This window comes from Ursus arctos, unplaced genomic scaffold (assembly GCF_023065955.2).
Source record: "Ursus arctos isolate Adak ecotype North America unplaced genomic scaffold, UrsArc2.0 scaffold_7, whole genome shotgun sequence".
Lineage (NCBI taxonomy): Eukaryota > Metazoa > Chordata > Mammalia > Carnivora > Ursidae > Ursus > Ursus arctos.
Window position 1 is genome coordinate 54,151,274 of NW_026623089.1, and position 14,436 is coordinate 54,165,709.

The following is a 14,436-nucleotide window of genomic DNA, read 5'->3' on the forward strand; positions in this document are numbered from 1 at the left end:
GCGATTTGCCCGCTGTCCTACACTAGAAAGTGGTAGAGCTGCTTACTTACCTGGTAGCCATTGTTGGGGGGGGTTCAGTAATTTGCCTCAAATTCGCTTAAAAATGCACACCTTTAAGATCAAAGGTAGGGTCCGCCTGGTGAAGCAGGTGACTTCGGAACTCCTTTTGAGACAAGGAATTACTCGGGGCGGGGGTGGGGGGGTGGAAGTGGGTGTGAGAGTTCCCTGTGTGCACGGTGGAGGACAGCTCGCCGGTCAATTCCTGGCTGGTGCAAGCTGAGAACTTGCGCCTTCACTGTCCTCTGTCAGCGTCCCACAGCACTCGGGGCGGTAGCAGAACACACGGCGCGCCACAGCTCTCCGCCAGCCACGTGGCCCAGCCTGGGAGCCAGGCGGCTGTCCCGCGAGGCGGGGCCGGGAAGGAGGGGCTGGGGCGAGAGGACGCGCGGGCCGGGCGGAGTGCGCCTGCGCGCGGTGGGCCGGGCGGGGGCGGGGTGGCCACTTAAAGCCGTTCCCCGCCCCGCTTGCCGCGCCAGTCTCCGCGGTGCGCAGGCGCGGAGGTTTCTCCTTGTCAGTCGGAGCCGCGTGCGGGCTAGTGGCTCTGTGGCGGCGGCGGCCCCGGCTAGTCATCGGCACCATGAGCGGCTTCAGCAGCGAGGAGCGCGCCGCGCCCTTCACCCTCGAGTACCGAGTCTTCCTCAGTGAGTGTCGGCGGCCCATGGCCCCTCCCCGTCCTCCAGCCCATTCATTCCCCGGCCTCGCTTCGCCTTCTGCCCGGCCGCCTGCGGCCCGCGCTCCGCCCATCGTCCCGGGCGCGGGCCGGGTTCCTCGGGCTCCCCGGGGCCCTCCCGTTTCACACGTCGCGCTCGCAGGCCGGACGGCGGGGCTCGGCGTTTCTCTTTCACACGCGCGATGGGACCCGACGCCGGGCCGGGCTAGTTCTGCAGGTGTCCTGCTCGGGCGGGCACCTTCTGATGGAAAAGGAAACCACCGAGTCACCCTAGAAGGGTGGCCGGGGGTAAACTAATCCTCGTAAGAGGATTGCTTGATTTGGAGGAACTGGGGCGGGGTGGATGACTCCCTAAGGACCTTAATTCCTGAAGTGTAGCTCAGCTTGTGGGCACCAAGCTGAGGGTCAAATCCAACCCCGCGTTCTGCAGACGGGGAAACTGAGGCCGGGATCAGGAGCCGTCAGTGGAGGACCTAACCCATCCCCAGGGTAGCGCTCCTGCCCTTCCCGCCGCGGTGTCCCCGGTAGCACAGATGCTGGGAAGGCGCCTAGTGAAACGGAAAGCTGTTCCCTTCAAGTCAAACAGGTGACGTCAGTCTGGGAAGCACGAGTGAGAAAGCGCCAAGTTTTTGCCCTTGGGCAGGGAATCGGCTTCTGAGGGGGACGCACCCTAGGTCCGCGCCTGGAGCTGCGCTTAGAGCCCAGCACGCCGATGGCTGGCTGAGCTCCGCTTTCCCTGGCGCACGACCTTTTTTGTCTTGCAGGTGGAGGAAAACCTCGGGTTTATCTTTATCTCTACCCACCCCCTCCCCAAAGCCACTAGGAATAGATTATTGGAGACCACGGAGGCGTTTGAAAATGTGTCACCGAAGTCGTTTCTTATTTTAACTGTAAAGAACAGTTTACTCGGAAGGAAACGGGCAGGTGGAGCAAAGGCTTTGCGTGTGGTGTGTGAAGGGCAGGAAAGAGCGGGATAGAGGGGACGAAAGGGAATACGAAGAGAATGAACACGGATCCCAGCAATAAGTAACCTGCTGTGGGAGGAGAAAGAAAGTGAACTCAAGTTTACCCGTGTAGATGAAGATTACCAGGAAGGTAAAATCGAGGAAGGATGGGACTCCCCATTTTATTTAATTTAAATAAGGAGTTAAATAAGGGCATTGTGGGAACGTTTGACGAATAATTCACTAAACTATTTTTCCTGGATTTGGTGTTGGCTCCAGAATTTCTCTGAAGGAGGGATTTAGAGAGGTGACCCTAGAGTTCGAAGGTGGAGGGATGATTGGGGAATTGTCTTCAAGCAGTATTCAAACAGCAGTTTTTACTTAGGTTATGTAATGGTGGTGTTTGATGGCCACTATGGAAGACCATAGCCACTCTTTTTGACTTTGGCACTGGCTAAAGTAACTTTTTATTAGATAAAACTGTCTGGAACTTGAGAAATACCAATAATTAGAAACAACTATGTAATTACATAATTTTAAGGTTTTTTTTTTAAATCATAGATTTCTTAGCACCCGTCCTTAGTAGAGGATTTTTTGCCCCTGTAATGTTAACATTTGCCAGTCTCTTTAAAACTGATAGTGGAGGGGCGCCTGGGTAGCTCAGTTGGTTAAGTGTCTGCCTTCTGCTCCTGTCGTGATCCCGGGGGTCCTGGGATCAAGCCACATTGGGTTCCCTGCTCTGTGGGGAGCCTGCTTCTCCCTCTCCCTCTGCCTGCAGCTTCCCCTGCTCTCTCTCAAATGGATAGATAAAATCTTAAAAAACAAATCTGATAGTAGATAGGATTACAAAGTCACAGGTGACTCTGAAGGGATCATAGTGGGACAGGGGATGGTCACTGCTCAGTCTTTGCTATTCCACCTTGGTTTTTTTTTTTGTTTGTTTGTTTTAAGGATTTTATTTATTTATTTGACAGAGAGAGACAGCCAGCGAGAGAGGGAACACAAGCAGGGGGAGTGGGAGAGGAAGAAGCAGGCTCCTAGCAGAGGAGCCTGATGTGGGGCCGATCCCAGAACGCTGGGATCACGCCCTGAGCCGAAGGCAGATGCTTAACGACTGCGCCACCCTGGCCCTCCCCACCTTGGTTTTTAAATGCGAAGGGATGTAGTATCAATTGACCCTTACGTTTCTTAAAGAATAGTAAGGAAGTTTTGAAATTACTTTTTGGATATGGTAATTAGGTCTCTAGAATATAGAAATTACCTGTGAAAGTGTTGTTGCAACTTGATTATCCTTAAGAAATATAACCTAAGATGGCTCTGTCTTCCGGGAACGTTACTTAAGACAACAGGGTTTTATAATTCAGCAAGTTGGCCCCTCCCCTCTCCCTGAGCCCAACTATTTCATTAGTTCTGTAAACTGTTAACTGATGTAAGATCGGTCCAAACCAGCTTGACCCCCTTTTATATACCAGGCACTGCTAGACTCTGGGGGTACAAAATGATGTAAGACAGCCCCTGCCCTCATTGTAGAGGTTAGTATCTGTTAGACACCGAAGGAAAGCAGAGGATGAAAACTTAACCCAATCTTGGAGGGGTCAGCAAGGTAAAGTATACAACCAGTTTTTCTGGTGTGGGAATAAAAAATTTCTTTGTCACTATTCTGGTGAATGATGTTGATAATGGGGGGAAGCTCTGCAAGTGTGGGAGCAGGGGGGTGGATGTGGGAAATTTCTACCTTTCTTTCCAATGTTATTGTAAAGCTAAAATCACCCCCCAAAATTAAATGTTTTTAAAAATGTGTACTTAATGCGTCTGGAAGTACAGTTAACAAAAAAATTAGTAATAACTTTTTCTAATTCGTTTTGCAGAAAATGAAAAAGGACAATATATATCTCCATTTCATGATGTTCCAATTTATGCTGATAAGGTAAGATGTCCTCATTTAAATGTAGTCTCTTTACTCAGATCACTTAGTTCCACATGGATTTTCTTGTATATCTTAATAAGTGCTTAAAATGCTTCATTGTGCTGTAAGTTAAAGGTACATTGACTAAATAAGAAGTCAGTCTTAAATCCAGATTCTTCGACTAAAGAGGTAACTATAAATTGGGGAAGGAGTAGAGGAACAGATGCAGATGTTTTAAAGCTGTCTTGGTTTAGGGGCGCCTGGGTGGCGCAGTTGGTTAGGCGGCCGGCTCTTGGTTTCTGCTCAGGTCATGATCTCAGAGTCTTGGGATCGAGCCCTGCCTCAGGCTCTGCATTTAGCAGAGACCCTGCTTCCGGATTCTCTTTCTCTCTCTCTCACTAAATAAATGAGTCTTTAAAAATTAATAATAAAGCTGCCTTGGTTTAAAGAAAGGAATCATATTGGTCTCTTCTGTCTGTGTACTTGGAACTAAAATCTTAGTACTTCATAAGTGGTTTTAAAATTAACCAGGTAGCCAGCACAAAATTTGGGTTGTGGGTTATTTATTAAACAGCAAAAATAAACTAGAGTATTCACTGACTACAGGGAAATTCAGTACTTTTAATGTATCGGTACAGTTAAGGTGCACGTAGTGTTAATAAAGGTTAAGTCTACAGACTTTTTTTTTCCTTGAGAGAGAGAGAGAGAGAGTGGGTGCACAGGCAGGAGAGGGTGGGAGGAGGCAGAGGAGGAGAAAGAATCTTAAGGAGGCTCCACGCCCAGCGCAGAGCCCAATGAGGGGCTCCATCTCACCACCCTGAGATCATGACCTGGGCCAAAATCAAGAGTTGGACACTTAACCAACTGAGCCACCAGACACCCCAGGTCTACAGACTTTTAAAAAGAGAGGTCTGTTCCTATGCACACCAGGAGCTGAAGAAACCTCACAAATTTACCACAAATTGGTAAGAATCTTACTCTGCTAGGAAAAAAATGTCTACAACTATATATTCCAAAGTCTTTGTGATCCTTTGGAAGTAGAATTGTTAGTGACTCTGTTTTTTGTTTGTTTTTTTTTTTTTTTTTTTTTTAAGATTATTTATTTATTTATTTGACAGAGATAGAGACAGCCAGCGAGAGAGGGAACACAAGCAGGGGTAGTGGGAGAGGAAGAAGCAGGCTCCTAGCGGAGGAGCCTGATGTGGGGCTCGATCCCGTAACGCCGGGATCACGCCCTGAGCCGAAGGCAGACGCTTAACCTCTGTGCCACCCAGGCGCCCCTAGTGACTCTGTTTTTATTTTCATTTTTGCCTTTTTATACTTCCTAACCTTTTTACAAAGAACATGCATTATTTGTACAGATTTTAATAGTTATTATTTTTTCAACTCATAGCTTGTTTTAGCCACCTTCCCAATAGAAGTTTTGTATTTAGGAACCAACACAAGGACTTTTTTATACCTTTAAAAATTCTTTTTGGGGCACCCAGCTGGCTCAGTCTGTGGAGCATGTGACTCTTAATCTCAGGTTTAAGTTAGAGCCCCACATTAGGTGTAGAGATTTTTTTAAATCACCTCATGATGATGGAGTTTAGAGTAAACCGTGCAGACCTGGGGGTCCCTGCGGAGCACGGCCCCCACACCCTAGAGGGTGGGCCACTGACTGTCCGGCCCTCACTGTAGCGGAAGGCCTCTGCTGCTGGTCCTCCCGGAGACCCCGGCCCTCCCACACGTAGCAGAACCAACTGCAACCCAGACCCCCGCAGAGAGCCTGGGATCCCAGAAGCCGCACACCTCCAGTAGAGGAGAGAGGAGAGAACTGGCAGCAGCATCCAGAGCCTGAGTGGGAAGTTGGAGGGGCGGGCTGTTGTGGTTTTTTGTTGTGGTGGTGTTATTTTATTAAATGTTTCCTTTTCTTTTCCTACTTATTTTGATGGACTCCATCCTAAGCTGCCCTGGCTTGTGCTCCTGTCAGGTGTGTCTGGTGGGGAGGTGTCCCAGCCCCTCCAAGACTTCAGGGTTTCCGTTTGGGTCTAGGTCAGACCAAACTCACATGTTTCTTCGGAGCAGCCTGCCTGAGCTGGGCTTCGACTGGAGACAGTGCAGCAAATAGCCAGAGGCCAATTATGTGCCACAGTGACAGGAGGGACCTCTAATTGGCATGTGTTTTCCTGTGGGATTCTCAAAGTTGTATTTATTCAGAAACTAATTTGTTACATCTGATTCCCTGGGAGTTGATATGAACTGCAGGATTCTTTCTGCCTCTTGAATTGGCATCATTTGGTTGGCTTGATTATCTGTTTGGTGTATAATTAATATATATATATATATATGTCTTGAAGTACTTTATAGTGACCTCTCACTATTTTGAGTAGTTAAGTGATATAAAATGATGACTGAAAGTTTATTGATGGTCACTTGACATACAAATGTGCTAAGAAAGAAAAATATTTTTTTGACATCAGCTGGGTGTTTTTGTGTGTTTGTGTCTTAGTCCGTTTGGGCTGCTGTAACAAAATACTAAAGACTGGATAGCTTATCAACAGCAGAAATTTATTGCTCACAGTTCTGGAGCCTGGATGTCTCAGGTCAGGGTGTGAAAATGGTTGGGCGAGGGCCCTCTTCTGGTCATGGACTTGTAGTATGTACTTATGTGGCAGAAGGGGCTAGGGATCTCTCTGGAGCCTCTTTTATAAAGCACTAACCCCATTCATGAGGGTTCCAACCTCACGTCTTAAACACTTCCCAAAGGCCCCACCTACTATACAGTCACCATGGAGGGTTAGGCTTTCAACAAATGAATTTTGGGGGAACACGAACATTCAAACCATAGCTATAAGTAACTGGACAATATTCTAGCCAACGATCAGATGCTTCTAGCAGTTGTGGTGCCTAGTTTTCCAAAATAGGAAACGGAGACTACATTTTGGTGCTGCGTAAAACATCTTCACTCAGATTATTCTTCGACTCCTTGAAGTCTTGGTGGGACTGGTCGCGGCGATAATCTGGGATTACTCAAGTGAAGACTCAGGCTTTGTACTACCCCGGGCTGTCGCAAAAACATAGGCTGTTGCAACAACTCTGGGTTTCGCCAGTGGTCCAGACCTCAGTGAACCTCAGCACTTCAGATTCCTGTCCGAGAAGCAGGAAAGAGTTGTTTTGTTTTGTTTTTAAGGAAGTTTATACAAAACACAAAAAAGGGTGTGGTACACAGAAATTATTTGGATTATAGCCTAAATAAAAGATCTGATTAATTCCATTGGTTAGAGAAGAATATGATTTTCTTTTTTGAAAAGTTCCAGAGTGATTAAGTTTATGTAAATACATCTTTATGTGTGTGGCTGTAGACTTTATCTCTAATATGGTCAGTGATTTGAGGGGTGATGATGAGGGAATGGACCTTTCACACAACTCTGTCAGTTTTACTAAGGAAAAATGCCCCAAGGTTTATATTCTGCTCCATGTCAGGACTTCTCAGTGTGGGTCAGCTTTCGATTTGGTATATATGCTCCCAGGTGATCAGCCAGTTCGGGGAATCCTTGTGACTGAAACACTCTGCTTGGCTTATTTCCAAGTCCATTGAGTGAAAGGAGAAGACAAAGGCAAGGACTCGATGGGTTTTGTCATTTGCTCTAGGTCTATTTTGGGTCACATAAAAAAATACCTGTAGCTCAGAGTATCTTCTGACATAAAACTTCTGAGATAAGAGAAATTTGTAAAATCCAGAACATAGTATAAGCAGTGTGAAACACTGACTAGATTAAGCTTTATCTAAATCTTAAAGTGCTTAAATATCATGACCTGATATTTACATTTAGGAGTTTGGTATTTTTCTGTTCTATATCTTAAACTTTGTTAAATACTTGGTCTCACAATATAGGCTCTGTTTGTTTTCCAGGTGACTGTTGGGAGGATATATAAATATGGAACTATGTTTCTTTTTTCCTCTTCTAAAAAAAAAAAAGTCAAGCTTATAATCAAATAGGTTGATGCTTCAGAAATTTAACAGAATATGTTTTGCAGTTGTGTATCATTCTTGTTTTTTCTTTTTCTTTTTTTTAAGATTTAATTTATTTATTTGACAGAGAGACAGCGTGAGAGGGAACACAAGCAAGGGGGTGTGTCAGAGGGAGAGGGAGAGGGAGCAGCAGGCTCTCCGCTGAGCAGGGAGCCCAACATGCGGCTCGATTCCAGGACCCCGGGATCATGACCTGAGCCGCTGAAGCCAGACGCTGAATGACTGAGCCACCCAGGAGCCCTCTTTTTTTTTTTTTTTTTCTTTTTTAAAGATTTATTTTTGGGGCACTTTCCCCTGGTTTTTTTCCCTTTCACGCTGTCTCTCTGTCAAATATAATCTTAAAAAAAAAAAAAAGATTTTATTTTTAAGCAATCTCTACACCCAACATGGGGCTTGAACTCACAACCCCGAGATCAAGAGTCGAGTGCTCTACTGACTGAGCCAGCCGGACACCTGCAGTCATGTATCATTTTTAACTTTTTAGAGATACTATCTCAGGGTACCTGAAATCTTTAGAGGGGATATACTCAAGTGGATGCTTTTTCGATTACTCACTTCCTTACAGGGTTTGTTTTGGTTTGAATTTTCTTTTTATAGACAGTTCCTTAAATGGAATTTTTAAAAATGTTGCTGAATTAATAATTTAAACAGTTTTCTTCCCCAACTTTGTATGTATATGGAATGGGTTTTCTGGATTTTTGTTTTGTTTTGTTTATCTTTTGGTTTCATGTTTTCTAAACCAAAGCTGGATCTGGGAACAGATGAAAACTGATGACAATTAAACTTAACCGGCATGTCATAACTGACAATAAACTCCTGTCCCCGCGCCCCCAGATGAGCTTGCAGGCGCCCCCAGATGAGCTTGCAGGTGACTAAATTTTGAAAACAGATATTTTAACCATAACTCTATGGTCTGTCAACTTTGTCAAAAAAAAGCAGTTGGGATGGATGATTAAATATGCATATAACATACAGCCACAATGTCTGGCTTTATAGGATAGTCTCCATAAACAATAACCAGACAAATAGGATGATGATATTGAGCACAATGACTGGTTATTTCTTTAGTCTTTCAGAGCTCTATTTTATAGAGTAAAAATCACTGAATCAGGAGTAAGGTATCTCGATTTTACTCCTGCTTTTACCACTAACTGGCTTTACGATATTGAGTGGTTCCTTCACCCCTGAACAGTGTTAATCTTGATGGGTGTTTTTAGATTACATTCTGCACTGATGTCCCATGATTCTGTGGACATAGCCTATTAATGAAGCCTCATTTGAGATCATTGTCGAGGCGTCTGGGTGGCTCAGCTGGTTAAGCGTCTGCCTTCAGCTCAGGTCATGATCCCGGAGTCCTGGGATCGAGCCCCCGCATCGGGCCCTCTGCCCCTCACTCTGCTTGTGCTCTCTCTCTCGCTCTTTCTCAAATAAATAAATAAAATCTTAAAAAAAAAAAAGATTTGAAAAAAAAGTTCAAAAAATGTTGTTCCTGGGGCGCCTGGGTGGCTTGGTTGGCTGAGCATCTAACTCGATTTCGGCTCCAGTCATGATCTCAGGGTCTTGGGATTGAGCCTCGCCCAGTCGGCTTGTCTCCTGTTCCCTCTACCCCCTCATGAGCACACCAGCACGTTCTCTCTTTCTCTCAAATAAATGAATAAATCTTTAAAAATATTATGTATTGTGACTGTTTGTTGAATGCTTCCTGTACCTTAGGTGCTATGCTAAAGCCCTTGTGCGGATTACATCATTTAGCCATCATGGCCTTCTCTGAGCTGGGTTCTTTCATTAGCCCCATTTTCCAGGATCAGCAACTAGAATTCACGAGTGGCAGTGGCAGGCTTGAAACCAAGGCATTCTGGCTCAGAAACTGTGGCGTTATGTATTTATTTATTTATTTGAGAGAGAGAAAGCATGCGGTGGGGGAAGGGGGGCAGAGGGCAAGAGAGAAGCAGGTTCCCTGCTGAGCAGGGAGCCCTGGATCCTGACCTGACCCCAAGGCAGACAGTTTGACCGACTGAGCCACCCAGGCACCCCTCAGAAACCTGTGGTCTTTTTTTTTTTTTTTTTAAAGATTTTATTTATTTATTTGACAGAGACAGCCAGCGAGAGAGGGAACACAAGCAGGGAGAGTGGGAGAGGAAGAAGCAGGCTCCCAGTGGAGGAGCCTGATGTGGGGCTCGATCCCAGAATGCCGGGGATCATGCCCTGAGCCAAAGGCAGACGCTCAACGACTGTGCCACCCAGGCGCCCCAGAAACCTGTGGTCTTAACCATTGTGCTATACTTCCTTGAATGATTATGTATGTGGGGTAGATTTTACTTTAGGCTTTTATATTTTCCAAATTTTCTACCATTGAGTATCTCTTTGATAATGCAGAAGAAAAGGCTTTATTTATTTATTTAAGCTTAGAATTGAAATGCATAAGAACTTTCTTTCTTTGGAAGGGCTCTAAAGTCTTCTACTCCAGGGATTCTTGGTGACCCCCAGGCCCTGAAGCGGCCTGGATGGGTTTCTGAGGTTCTGTGAACTCTATAATACTACGATTTGGTGTAAATGTGCATTTTTCTTGGGAAAGTTTCTGTGGTCAAAATTGTTATTGAAAATCATAGAAAAGTTTGACAGCTGGAAATGCAGTCTTTTGCTTGATTTTATAAAGAGAAGAAAGTAAACAGATTATGGTTATAATATCTGTTTTTAAAATTTAGTTCTCTTAAAGCTCTTCTGAGTGGAGGTGGATAAAGAGCTTATTCTTAGTTATGACACATCAATTAAGGTTTTTTTTTTTTTAAGATTTTATTTTTAAGAGGTTGAGTGGCAGGCAGAGAGAGAGAGAGAGAGAGAAGCAGGCTCCCTGCTAAGCAAGGAGCCTGAGCCTGATGTGGGGCTTGATCCCAGGACCCTAGAACCATGACCTGAGCCGAAGGCAGATGCTTAATGGACTGAGCCTCCCAGGCGCCCCAGACACATCAATTAAGTTTTATTACTTTCTATAGGTACATATGGCAGAGTTTGTTGGAACTGATATGAGTAGGAAATCTGTGTAATTGGAAACCTAAATGAGTATTCCTGAAAGGTGTTTGTTGGGTTTCAAATTCTAATAGGTTAACCATCTCCCCTGGACTCTTAACACAATTACTGAGCAAATTTTTTTGGTTGATATAAACCATATCTTCTTTTGTTAAGTTACAATTCTAAATGAATAGGAGGCATATACAGTGTGAACTTTATCATATTTCTTTCTGTCACCTTCTCAAATCGACTTTTTAAAAAAGATTTTATTTATTTGAGAGAGAGAGTATGTGAGAGTGAGAGAGAGAGAATGAGCAGGGAGGAGGGGCAGAGTGAGAGAGAGAAGCAGATTCCCTGTTGAGCAGGAAGCCCGACTTAGGACTCGATCCCAGGACCCTGAGATCATGACCTGAGCTTAGGGCAGATGCTGAACCAGCTGAGCCACCCAGGTGCCCCTCAAATAGACTTTTATCATTTGTCAATGAAATAATTAGGAATCCATTTACTTTTTCTTTTTAAAATATTTAAAAAATTTTTTTCAACTTCACTGAGGTGGGATTGACAAATAATCGTGTATTTAATGTCTACAATGTGAGGTTTTGATATATGTGTACATTGTGAAATGATTCCCCCCAATCAAGCAAATTGACCTCTTCATCACTTGACATATTTACTTTTTGTGTGTATGTATGTCAAGAATCCTTAAGATCTAATCTTTCAGCAAATTTCATTAAACCATGCTGTACGTTAGATCTCCCGAACTTAATCATCTTATAATGGAAAGTTTGCACCCTTCAGTCAGCATTTCAAATCCCTTTTCCTGTAGCCCCTGGCAACCACCATTCTACTCTGTTTTTATGAGTTTGACTTTTTTAGATTCCCCTTATAAGTGAGATCAGACAGAATCTGTCCTTCTCTGACTGATCTATTTCCCTCAGCATGATGTCCTCCGCGTTCATCCATGTAGTCACAAGTGGCAGGATTTCCTTCTTTTTTAAGGCTGAATAATATTTGTGCTTGTGCACGCACGTGTGTGCGTGTGTGTACATACATTTATGTATATATGCCATATCCGTTGATGGACACTTAATTTGTTTCTGTGTCTTGGCTGTTGTGAATAATGCAGTGAACATGGGAGTGCTCTTCAAGATTATGATTGAATTTCTTTTGGATATACACCCAGAAATGGGATTGCTGGATCACATGGTAGTTGTATTTTTAGGGTTTTGAGGAACCACCATACAGTTTTCCATAATGGCTGCACTAATGTATATTCCCACCAACAGTGCACAAGGAGGAATCCATTTACGTTTAATAGCTTAGAGTATATCCTGTAATCAAAAAATCGACTTTGAAGCCAAAACCTAAAACTAAGGGTTAAGACCCATTGTTACTTGGTGAGCACTTAATCAGGTATAATATCCTTAGAAATGATGAAATCTGGTACACTTCTTCAAAAGCACCTTTATGGGGGTTGGAACATTTCCTTATTAATTATGTGAGCTTTTTGATAGGGATTTTATACTCTAAAACTATTCTAGAGGTTTAAAAGAAAAAAAAAGGCAAGCTGCCCTTTTTTATTAGCGTCTTGCTTGATGTCTAATCTCTAGATATATTTAGAAAAAAATCCTCTCTACCACCAGTGTTTTTCTGCAAATTTTATTACAAAACAGAAAAATAAAAGGAAGGATGATGGAATCAGAGAGTGATTTTGTATTTCCTCCTGTGTCTGGCATTTATTTGATTTCTGAAGTTATGCAGAGAAACAAATGATGGGTCAACTTGAAAATGCTAATTTAAGCCACTTACATAATTTTGCAGTATAGCGTGTCGTGTTCGGTAGGCTTCAGATCCAGTGCTGGAAACAGATCATAAGTCATGAGGTGTTCAAAGGTCTCCCAGATGCAGCGATGGGATATAATTAAATGAAGGGCATGTTCCCTATATATACATACTTAACTGCATTAGTAATAATAGCCTACCAAATCGCTATAGCCTGTTCATTAGTAAACAACTTATTAGACTACTAATTTGACCCACAAGAAAACTAACCAGTTTGGAGATAAAACTTATTATCACCATACTACTGTAATATTCCTGTTTAATCAATGAAATGAAAAGACTAATCAAGATATAGGTTACATTTCTTCTATTCCTAAAATACTTTTATTTAAAATCCTTTTGATTTAGGGGCGCCTGGGTGGCTCAGTCGGTTAAGTGTCTGCCGTCAGCTCAGGTCATGATCTCAGGGTCCTGGGATCAAGCCCCACATCAGGCTCCCTGCTAAGGAGGGAGTCTGCTTCTCCTTCTCTCTCTGCCCCTCCAACTTGTACACTCTCTCGTTCTAATACATAAATAAAATCTTAAAAAAATATTTTTGATTTAATGGAGTGATGCAATTAATTTTAGCCTTAAGTTTCTAATCTCCTTAGAGTCTGGACACGTATAACATTCACATTCTTATTGATGAAATGATTATAAACCTGGGAAGTAAGATTGACGGTTATGTCTCTGACTTTGGGAAGTCAGAGCTAAAGCTACAGTTTGCCTTTCCTTTGCCTCCTACAGGCTTGTCAAAATCATCATACTGGGGGTACTAACCTCTTCCTTCCTTTCTCTGAAACTATAAATAAGGAGCTGAGCGCTTGGTGCCAGAGCAGGGATTTAGAATCAGAGCATAGTAGAAGTGGAGTTCTGAGAAGCCCTAACAATGGGGATAATAAGACCACAGATCCAGGATTGAGTAGTTGAAACCAGTTGGGATTAGAGAAAAAAAGGCATGAATTTGTAACCAGGTGGTACTAAATTTACTAAAATCTTGTCTCAGTATTTTAAATGCATAAACATTGGAAGTGTAAGAATACATAATTTTTTCCAATTGTTAATTGTAAAAGCCCCATAAACATAAACGTGAGATTGACCATCGTAAGCATCGTTCAGTGTATGATGCAGTGTGCTGAGTACACTCACATTGTGCAACCATCGCCACCCTTCATCTCCAGAACTCTCTTTGGCTGGCAACACTGAAACTCTACGCCCATTGAACACTAACTCCCCGACCCTCCCCACCCCCTGGGAGCTACCCTTCTACTTTTTTTTTTTTTTTTTAACCCTTCTACTTCCTGTCTCTCTGAATTTGACTTCTTTAGATACCTCATGTAAGGGGGATCGTATGGTATTTGTCCTTTTGTGACTAACTTATTTCACTTATCATCCTCAAGACTAGCGGTGAACGGATTAAAAGCTCTTTTAACTCCCTAAAAGTTGGATCTCCAAAGTCGGGTTGTTTCTGTGTGGTGGCCTCAGGCTGGGGACGGGGGGGGGGGGGGGGGGGGGGCGCAGGTGTCCACAAACCTGGGTGAGGGATCTTGTCTATAAAATGAGCATTTAGCACATTTTTAAGTGTTCATCCACGTTATGGCGTGTGTCAGAATGTTCTTCCCATTTTGGGTTGCTTCTACATTTTAGGTATTGTGAATAATGCTGCTATGACATGGGTGTACCTCTTTAAGACCCTGCTTTCAGTTCTTTTGGGTACATATCCAGAAGTGGAATTGCTGGATCGTCTGGTAATCCTAATTTTGGGGGGAACTGCTGTTTTCCACAGTGGCTGTACCATTTTACATTTCTACCAGCAGTGCGCAGGAGTTCCGATTAGAATGCATAATTTCACAGTGAAAGTGTTTCCGGCAATGGAATAATTGGTTGGATTTCTTTTATTGCCCAGAAAATCCTAAGGATCAGTGTTCACCTGAACACCTCGCTGAATTGTAGCCATGCTGTCTAGGAGACATAAACTGTTCTTTCGTAGTAGTAGTTCCTGCTAAAGAAT

The 14,436-nt window shown here is 43.6% G+C and overlaps 1 protein-coding gene across 1 annotated transcript in view; it reads left to right on the plus strand.

Moving 5' to 3' along the window:
- Positions 1–526: 526 nt before the first annotated feature.
- The window catches only part of PPA1 (inorganic pyrophosphatase 1), a 35,480-nt gene continuing 21,570 nt past the window's right edge, over positions 527–14,436 (plus strand). Inside the window, exons 1-2 of the mRNA XM_026504374.4 lie at positions 527–701; positions 3,543–3,601. Coding sequence (XP_026360159.1) covers positions 638–701; positions 3,543–3,601 — 123 coding nt within the window. The 5' untranslated portion in view covers positions 527–637. The remainder of the gene's footprint in view (positions 702–3,542; positions 3,602–14,436) is intronic.